The 10,000-nt window shown below is 48.0% G+C and overlaps 1 protein-coding gene across 1 annotated transcript in view; it reads right to left on the bottom strand.

Annotated features, from left to right (window-relative positions):
* LOC103748432 (cytochrome P450 11B2, mitochondrial-like) overlaps positions 1-10,000 on the bottom strand; it is a 28,620-nt gene that overhangs the window by 259 nt on the left and 18,361 nt on the right. The window contains exons 10-12 of the mRNA XM_008851077.1: positions 823-1,067; positions 394-472; positions 117-305 (exon numbers count right to left, since the gene is read on the bottom strand). Of these exons, the coding sequence (XP_008849299.1) occupies positions 117-305; positions 394-472; positions 823-1,067 (513 nt within the window). The remainder of the gene's footprint in view (positions 1-116; positions 306-393; positions 473-822; positions 1,068-10,000) is intronic.

Raw genomic sequence — 10,000 nt, 5'->3', positions numbered from 1 at the left:
AAAGGACTCGGGGCACAGGAAGCACAGATAGACTCAAGTCCCGTTCTATTGGCCCTAACACTGCGTTTGGAGGCCCTGCTGCGTCGGTCTCACAGACCCCACCGTGAGCTGCTCACGTGGTGCAGCAGAAGCAGCATCTCCACCTCTGCCAGGCGCCGCCCCAGGCACTGCCGCACCCCAAAGCCAAAGGCCAGGTGCTGGAAAGATCTCCTCCTGTCCAGCCAGCGCTGGGGGCTGTAGCGCTCGGGCCTTGGGAACACTGCAGGGTTTCGGCCCATCGAGTACAGATTAAACAGGACCAATGTCTGTGGGCAGATGATGACAAGGGAAAGGTCAGGAGCCCCTCGGGTGATGCAGAGCAGAGGTGATGGTGGGTGTGTGGGGCTCACTCACCCCGGCAGGGATGTGGTAGTTCTGGAGCACCAAGTCTGAGCTTAGAACTCTCTCTACAGTGCTTCCCACGGGATAGAGCCTGGGGTGGGAAGCCAACAGGGAGGGGCCTCAGCGCCGACAGGACTCCTGTCCACATCTCCACCTGCCTCCTCAGGCCCCCAGGACACAGGCTGCCTTGGTCACGAGAGGGTGGTTCCCAGCACTGCTGAGCTCAGCCAACCTCCCCGTGCTGAGCCCAGGCAGGAAGGACGAGTCAGGATGGCCACAGGACATTGAGGGGCATCCCGGAGGAAGGGCACTTCCCGGCCAGGGGAAGAAGGGCTGAGGGACAGTGCCTTCCTGGCAGAGGGGCTCCCCATCCCATGGCTGGCCTCAGGCACCAGAAATCAGAGTGGTCAGGACAGCCAGGCAGGGGCAGTCAGCACTTACCTCAAAGTCTCTTTGAGGGCACCCCGCAGCAGGGGCAAGTCCGAGATGACCCTCCGAGGATTCGTAGAGATGCTGGCCTCAGCTGCCAGGCTCTCCTGCCACAGGGCCCGCTGCACATCCGGGTTCCGAGCCAGCTCAAAGAGGGTCGTTAGCGAGGGCATAGCTGTCTGCAGCAGCAGTGGAGCAAGGATCAGACATGGGCCCCGACCCTCCCCAAAGGGCACCCCAGCCCTGAAGGTGCCCCTCTGTGGGAGAAGTGCATGGCCAGAGCAGGGTGGGGCCCAGGGAGTCCTGACCCCCAGGTCGTAGCATTAGCCTGATCCCTTGTCCTCAGTCCTGAAGGGAAAGCCCAAGACGTCCCAGTCCTGGCCACCACCTCAGCACCTTCAGGGTCTGATGCTCACAGCCTGCTCTGGTGGCTATTGGGGGAGACCCTCAGCTTCATTCAAGGACACTCAGAGCTGCCTCCACCTGCCCCAGTGTCTGACTGGTATTGACTATCCACAGGTCCCTCTGCATGGGCCTCACAGCCCCTAACGGAAATGGATCTCAGTTGTCCAGACCCCTCCTCCTGCCTCAGTGAGCCACTCCATGGTGAACCATGAGTTCCCTCTCCCTCTCCCCCTCCCTGTTCCTCTCCCCCTCCCTCTTCATCTCTAGTTCCCTCCCATTAGGATACCCTTTCTCTCTACTCAGAAGTTTCCTTGGCCTCACAGCTGAAGGCCAAGCTGAGGGAATAGGACTGTTAGGGCCCAGGCTAGGAAGGGGCTGTTGAGTGGTTGTGCTTTGATGGACACTGCCAGGGAGTTGGGGGTGGGTTTCATGTTCCACGTGGGACCAGACCGTGTCTACACTCCAACAGTGAATTCCAGAGAGTTGGCCTTGATGGATTCCAGTGGCAGGGCACCCTCTGACAGCAGCTCAGACAGGATACCGCAGTTCTGCCGTGTGTGGCCCTGTGCCAGATCTCGATACATGCTCTCCACTTGTTTGGAGACTGTAGAGGAGAAAACTCTCGGGTCATGCTGCTGGGAAGCACCCCTTGTCAGTCCTGGCCACCATGTCCCCACATCTCAGTCTCTCCCTGCTTGTGTTCCGTCATTGCTGAGTCACTGTCGTCGTTTACTTTCCGTTGCTGTGAGGAAATGGTTATCAAACCCAACCTGGGGAAGAAAGGGTTTATTTGGCTTACATTCCCAATCACAGTCCACCCCTGAGGAGAAGCCCAGGCAGGGAAGGAGCTGAAGTGGAGACCAGGGAGGAATGCTGCTTACCAGCTTGTTCCTCTGGATTGTTCAGCTACGTCTCTTATACAGTCCAGAACCACCTGCCCAGAAAGGAAACTGGTCAGTGGACCTGTGGTGCCAGGGCCCAGGCGAAGGTAGCTCCAATGTTCCCTGATGAGCGTGGGGACCCGGCCCTCTGTGGTGTGATGTGCTCTCCACTTATTCTTCCCCCTGGCCCACTGTCATGGTGTTAAGTGTCCAGTAGGGGCGGGATCATATCCACTATCCCAAGACGTGTTGTTCTCCCCTCCTTAGTGTCCCCTTCTTTACCCCTGTTCTGTGTTCCATGAGCCTTTTGTCCAGAGGTTGCATTGTACATGTGTCACGTAGGCCTTGGCAATTCACAGACAATGTCCATGTGTGACCAGGTATAGTACTTAGTAATAGGTTCTGACTGGTACAAATGAGCTTCTTTGATGAGTGGTGACCAGGGTACTTGTCTGTAAATATAAGGATACATATTTTGTACAAAGTAAGAAACCACATTAGTCTAGCGATGTGACAGTCCTGGGGTTTTCTCTCATTTCTTTTTAAAAATATTTTATTTATTGTTTTATTTTATGTGTGTGCATGTATTGCCTGAATGTAGGTAACCAGAAAGGAAACTGGTCAGTGGACCTGTGGTGCCAGGGCCCAGGCGAAGGTAGCTCCAATGTTCCCTGATGAGCGTGGGGACCCGGCCCTCTGTGGTGTGATGTGCTCTCCACTTATTCTTCCCCCTGGCCCACTGTCATGGTGTTAAGTGTCCAGTAGGGGCGGGATCATATCCACTATCCCAAGACGTGTTGTTCTCCCCTCCTTAGTGTCCCCTTCTTTACCCCTGTTCTGTGTTCCATGAGCCTTTTGTCCAGAGGTTGCATTGTACATGTGTCACGTAGGCCTTGGCAATTCACAGACAATGTCCATGTGTGACCAGGTATAGTACTTAGTAATAGGTTCTGACTGGTACAAATGAGCTTCTTTGATGAGTGGTGACCAGGGTACTTGTCTGTAAATATAAGGATACATATTTTGTACATAGTAAGAAACCACATTAGTCTAGCGATGTGACAGTCCTGGGGTTTTCTCTCATTTCTTTTTAAAAGTATTTTATTTATTGTTTTATTTTATGTGTGTGCATGTATTGCCTGAATGTAGGTAACTGCACCCATGTTGTGCAATGCCCGTGGAGGACAGAAGAGGCTGTCGGATCCCCTGGAACTGGAGTTATGGACAGTTGCTAGCTGCCATGTGAGTGCTGGGATTCAAACCCGGGTCTTCTACAAGAACAGCCAGTATTCTTAACCGCTGAGCTGTCTCTCCAGCCCTTCTCTCGTTTCTTTTTAAATTAAGAAATAAGTATATTTTTCATGGGACTGAGAGACGGCCCAGTTAGTAATGTGCTTTCTGTACATACATGAGAACCCGAGTTCGTACCCCAGAACCATGTAAACAGCAGATGCTTTAGTGTGGATTGCAACCCAAGCATTAGGAAGGAGAGACAGGCAGATCCCACTGTTAGCCAACCAGCCTAGCCAAAGGGGAGAGCTCCAGGTTCAGCGAGAGACCCTGTGGACAAACACATACACACGCATAGCCCATCCACCTTACATACATGCACATTTATCATGTAGATTAGGACTTTTAAAATATGAGACAAATTTGTTATGATTAGTCTGAGCTAAATAACGTACTGGTATAGCTCTTCATTTTAATGATTTCGGTTCAATTCTCCTTACATATCTCTGTGGTTCTGCAGTTCACCTTCATACTGTGATATCAAGCAAGAAACGCCGTGCAGTTTGGGTTGAATCAAGTCCTTTAATATGGATTCAGGAAAGCACTGAATTCCATCTGTCTGTTTATTGTATCCATGATTGTAGTTCCCAATATAATATTTATGCCGAATCGCTCTTGAATGTGCTCAGAATGAGCAGGCCAGTATTTTCAGGAATTTGATAACAATAATGCGTCTACATTTGGGATTACCGCTCCTTTCTGTCTTTGCAGCTGAAGAGAAAATATTTATCCTACAATGTTCAGTTCATGTGTGTACTACCGACTTGGTCTCAGTTAAATTCTTGATTTTTAGTATTTTTATTGATTATTTGAGAATTTTATACACCTATTTAGTAGTAAAGAAAAATAAAATTATAAATTTGCATGATAATGCTGGAAACTTTTTATAATTTTAATTTAATGTACATTAAGTTTTTGTGCATGTCGTACAATAGATCTTCATCATGTTTAGATGCACCCTCCCATAGCACCTTCCACCAGATTTCATGCATTCTGTCATACTTGTTAAGGCCGATCTGGTTAAGCTTTTGTACGCAGATATCCCTTGGCGCAAGTTCGGTCATTGGAGTCTAGTCAGCCCGTTGAGAGCCACTCCCTTAAAGAAGATCAACTCAGCCAGGAGTGGTGGTGCACACCTTTGAGCCCAGCACTTGGGAGGCAGAGGCAGGCGGATCTCTGTGAGTTCGAGGCCAGCTTGGTCTATACAACAAGCTCCAGGTCAGCTGGGGAGACCCTGTCTCAAAAAGACCAAAAAAAAAAGAACATCAGCTCTCCCTCACCCAGCAGCAATCTGTTGTCAATACTTCCTCGACTAAGGTTGGGTCCCTGCTGCCAATTTCCCTAGTTGTATACTGGGTTTTTATCTGATTGAGTTAGCACGGGTCTTATACATACTGTAACCATTGCTGCAAGTTCATATGCCCAAACTCCCAGAGGCTTGGAAGACTGTGTCCTTATGGTCATGCACCACCCCTGGCTCTTACAATCTTTCTGCCCCCTCTTCCGCAATGGTCCCTGAACCATGGGTAGGTGAGGTTTAATACAGGAGTCCTATCCAGGGACACACCCTCTGCAGTCTCTTATTGTCTACATCTCGGCCAGCTGTGGCCTTCTGTGTGCATCGCATTCTATTGCATAAGGAAGCCTCTCTGGTAAGAGTTGAGGATGTATTAGCATTCTCTCTACCCTTTGTTCCACTATGCTCCGTGAGCCTTAGGTGTAGAGGTTCCACTGTAGATGTATCATTTAGGGCTAGGCATTTCTCAGACGCATATTCCAACTATGTGTGACCAGTGTGGAGCTCTGTAATAGCCTCCATCTGCTTCGAAAAGAAGCTTCTTTGATTAGTGGCATACAGTATACTTGTCTGTAAATATAAGGATCCATATTTAGCACACAGTAAGAAATTTCATTTGTCTAGAGATATGATAGGGTTTTCTCTAGAATCTATGACCTCTGTAGCCATGTGTGTTTGGCTATGTTTATAGTGCCACCCATGAGTTCAATACTTTCCTGAATCCACACTAAATTATGAATTACATTTGACAAAATAAAATAATCATACTAGAGCTAAAATAGAAGGAGGGGTTCAATTTCTCACTTGTCTGTTGGAACTAAAAAAATTAATTTCATAGAAATAGAAAGTTTGAATATTGGTTTTAAGAACCATTTAAGGGTAGGGGGAGGGGAAGAGAAGAAAGTATAATTAACAGGCTCGCGGGGGAGAACTTGCAAAGGGAAAATGTCTTCTAATGTGATGACGTATAAGCATAGGCTAACTATGCTTAACAATTAATTAGCAATAGACTTTGAACAGATAACGATGTGTTTGAGGTAATAGATACATCAGTTATCCTCACCCAATGATGTATATACATTGTATACATGCATTAAAATACTCTTCTATATCACATAAATGTGTACTTAATGTGGCAATAAAAATTGTGTAAGCTCTATTTTTAAAAAGAGTCTTTTAATAATAGCTGTCAGTGGAAGGCACTAATGCCCAAAAGAACTCTTGACCCTAAGGAGAAGCAGGGCAAGGTTTATAAAGCTTAAAACCACAATTACATCATGCATGCCAGGGGCAAAGTCAATAACCATAGTAACATCAGATCACCATAGTTACACAAGCCAGTTAACAAAGAGGTTTTCAATTAACAAGAAGTTTCACTAAGGAAAAAACAAGTTTCTCAGAATTGCAGAAAAAATGGACTCCGTGGAGATGCAGCTGGGTGGGAGGACGTGCCACCTGGACGAGCTGCCTGACTGTGTGTAAGTATCCCAGTATTGTAGAAACAGTGTGCTCCCTGAAACTCATGCATGAGACATTCTGCCTTGCTGAGGCTGCAGTGGGAACGACTGGGCAAAAACACAGGGTAAAGCAAAAGGCAGCCGGAACAAACGGAGTTAGTTTTGCTACTTTATTCCCCCCTGGTCTTAGGGCAGAGTCAAAGCCTTGACTCAATATCCTCAGGTGACAGGGGATTGTACTGGTACATTAATTTTACAGAGGCTGTCTGTGGTTTGATAGTTAAACGAGTTAATTAGGCAGGGTCCACTCATTGGACCAGGAGAAGGACAAGAGGTCTTGTTAGGCCTGGAAACAATGTAGTCAGCATGGATTCCAATCAAACCAGGGATAGAACAAGGAACTGTTGGCCTCTCCTTTCAGAAAGAGTGGCAGGGTATAGAGGGGGGTACTGGGAAGATGTCTGAGACATCAGAATGGACTGTAGCCTGGACCTGTTGGAGAGACTGGAGATACTCTAAGAGAGACGGGTGAGCAGTTTTTCAGAATAGAGTCCCTTAGTCTCGGTAGTAAGGGAAGCGGCCTTCTGAGCATAATCTTATATGGGGTGAAACCCATCTTATAGGGAATACGTCTAACCTGGAGGAGGACTAGGAACAGGAGGTTTCGCCAAGATTAATTTAGCATTTTTCTGAGCCGATTGACAGAGGAAGCCCAAACCCAGGAATTATCTCACATGGGAGGCTTTTTACCATCGAGGGAAAGGCCTCCATCCAATTGGAGGATGTGTTCACAAATACCAGAAAGCAGTTGAGTCAGTTTGTTAGCACCCAGGTGAGTCAGCCGGATGAAGCTGCTCGGTAATGAGATGTCGAAGGCTGCCGGAAGGATGATTCTGAAGCCTGGCGGGTCCACCATCCCATGGGGTCCTTTTTCATTTCAAGGGAGGGCAAGCACCTCAGCAGGGGTCAGGCAGCCCGCTGGGCTCCCTGATCTTCTGCAGCGCAGGAGGAGTGTCAAGGTCCTCTTGCCTCGTAGATCACGGTGTGGGCACGAAAAGGTGGCAAAGGTACAGCTGCTGTCTGTGAAGTTGTCCACCCTGAGGCAGAGCTGGGGCCCGGGCTTTGTACAATGTATTAGACACCCTTGAGTCGAGCTTTTCCAGTCCCCTTTCATATTCTGGTGCAATTAGGAATTTTTACTTTAAAAACTTAAGGCCTCTCCCATACCACATTCCGTTCCTTTATGTGTGGGTGGCAAATACACCAGTCTCAGTATTCTCACTTTCTTTGAGGTCCTGAGGAGCACATCAGAGGATGGAGGGCCAGGGTCGATAGCATACTGATGGAAAGTGACTGGGCTTTTTTTTTCTTCAAGTAATAAGGCAGAGTAGAACGGCATTTCCTTACAAACAGTCATCTAGAGATGAATGCCATCCTGTGCCCGAAGAAGAGTGGAGAAAGGGGTACGGGGGCAAGGGTTGTAGAGACCCCGTCACCTGTCCTAACAGCCGGGAACTCTGCTTTCAGAGACAAGAGAAATCCTTTCATTTTTTTTTTTTCAATTTTACTAACATAGAAAATTCGAGCAGGCAACAGGCTCCAGTGGGCTGTGTCCTGCACGCCCTGAGCTGCATTCCACCCCCTGCCCCTTTCCTGGGGAGACCGGGGAAGGAATTCAGAAGCAAGATGTCAGGCGGGAGGTGGAAAGAAGACAAACAGAGCATTAGTTTTTCTTTGCTATATCAACAGACCATTAGGTTTCATCAACCCAAAGCTAAGGGTGCGTAACTCCAAGGTTCAACAACAACAACAACAACAACAACAACAACCCTGCAGACCAGACCATGCAGGGTGGAGAAGAATGGCCAGCAGCAGAGAGCCCTCTGAGAGGCTGCATAGAAAAAGATCGCAAGGAGGAAGAATTCTCTGGGAGGAGAAATGATAGGGTCAGGGCCACGAGCGGAAGAGGAAATGATAGGGTGGGGGGCAGAGAGGAATTCCCTGGGTGCAGGAGGGCTGCTCAGAACAGGTATCTGCAAAGCTGTCAGAACAGAGTTGTTTTTACAATAGGAGGTAGAGACATGGAGTTTGCCAGATTCACTAATGTGGCAGGCTGGCTCCCCTGTCCTCAGTGAGAATCAGGAAGGAAATGGGAAAAGTCACAGGGCAGCAGTTGAAACAAACAAGGATGTGCTCTCCTTCCACAACAGACAAGACAAAAGCCAGGACCCTCTGGACAGGTGCTACCCAGAGCAGAACTCACTTCATCTGACTGCCCAATCATTCGTTCAGTCATACAAATATTCATACACACAAAATAGACATGAACAGAGGAACCAGTTTTCAAGGTTATCCACACCTTTTTCAGCCAACATCTTGACTATTGAGAAAGGTCAAGGGAAGGTCTTTGTCAAGTTCACACACCCATTATTAAATACTAGACCAGACCAGACCAGAATGGAGCTCCAGACCAGGAATATCAGGACTAGGAACCAGAAGGACTATCAGTCTTGGTGTTGGGTTCATGCAGCAATCATTCTAGAACTCTCTGGCCCTGGTAGTGTCAGAGGTCCTGGAACATCTCATGTGGCACTTCCCCTGAGCTGGGGAGATACAGAGAAGACTGGGCCCCTTGAGTGGTAAGCTTGCTGGGAACTCTAAACCGGGCACAGAGGAACATCATGTCGTGATGGTCAAATCAGGACTCCTTTATTAGCTGGTGGTCAGAGAGGAGGCTAACACTCAGAACAACTCTTAACCCCCTGGGGAGGCAGAGTGTGGTTTATAAAGCTTAAAACCACAATTACATTATGCCAGGGGCAAAGCCAATTAACCATAGTTATGATAGATCACTATAGTTACACTAGTTAACAAAGAGGTGTTCAGTTAACAGAAAGTTTCAGTTAGGAAAGTAAGTTTCTCAGTGTTTCAGAAACAATGGGCTCCACAGATGCCAGGCCAGCTACTCTCTTACTTGTGAGTTTCCCAGTCTTGTAGAAACAATGTATCCTCTGAAGCTACATGTGCATCTGACTGCAGTGCGAATGACTGGGCAGAAACACAGGGTAAAGCAAAAGTCAGCTACAGCAAAGTGAAGCTCATTTTGCCATTTCTTTTTATAATTTTTTAATTTTACATGTATGAGTGTACTGTCTGCATGTATGTAAGTGCACCCACATCATGCAAGGCTCATGGAGGTCAGAAGAGGATGTCGGATCCCCTGAAACTGGAGTTAAGGATGGTTGTTAGTCGTCGTGGGTGCTGGGATTCAAACCCAGGTCCAGTGCTCTTAACTGCTGAACTATCTGTCCATTCCAGTTTTGTCATTTCAGCACAGGCAACTGAAATACCACTGAGCTTCCAGACATAGCCATGTCCACCTCCAGTCAACCAACTTTCCACAAAGTTACCAAGCCTTTACAATAACGAAAAATTTATAATCACCAGTTTCTAAAGTAAGTCTTCTGAGAAAGGGGAGGGGCTGGTACAGTTTGAAATCAATTGCCTGCTAACATTGAGCTTTCGAAGGCTGACAAGCTAGGGGGGCCTGAGACACCAGCCTGGCTGGAAGCCCTAGCATGAGATCTTAGAAACCATGTGTGCTTGTTTGTTGTTGTTATGAGACAGGGTCTCAGATGGCCCAGACTGGCCTGAAAGGTGCTAGGTAGCTGAAGATGATCTTCTGTGAGATGAGGAACAGCTGACCCTCCTAAAACAAAAACCTCTAGATAGGCTGACTAGATTCACCAGAAGAGCAAGTAGTAGGGATTGGCTGGGGTGCCGACAACGCAGCAGACAGTAGCAGGGATATCAGAGTATAAGGGCTCTAGTGGAGGGAGGGAGGCTATGGGAGGGTGCCA

Source organism: Nannospalax galili, unplaced genomic scaffold (genome assembly GCF_000622305.1).
Source record: "Nannospalax galili isolate Female #2095 unplaced genomic scaffold, S.galili_v1.0 scaffold525, whole genome shotgun sequence".
Lineage (NCBI taxonomy): Eukaryota > Metazoa > Chordata > Mammalia > Rodentia > Spalacidae > Nannospalax > Nannospalax galili.
This window is presented reverse-complemented; position numbering and strand designations above follow the sequence as displayed.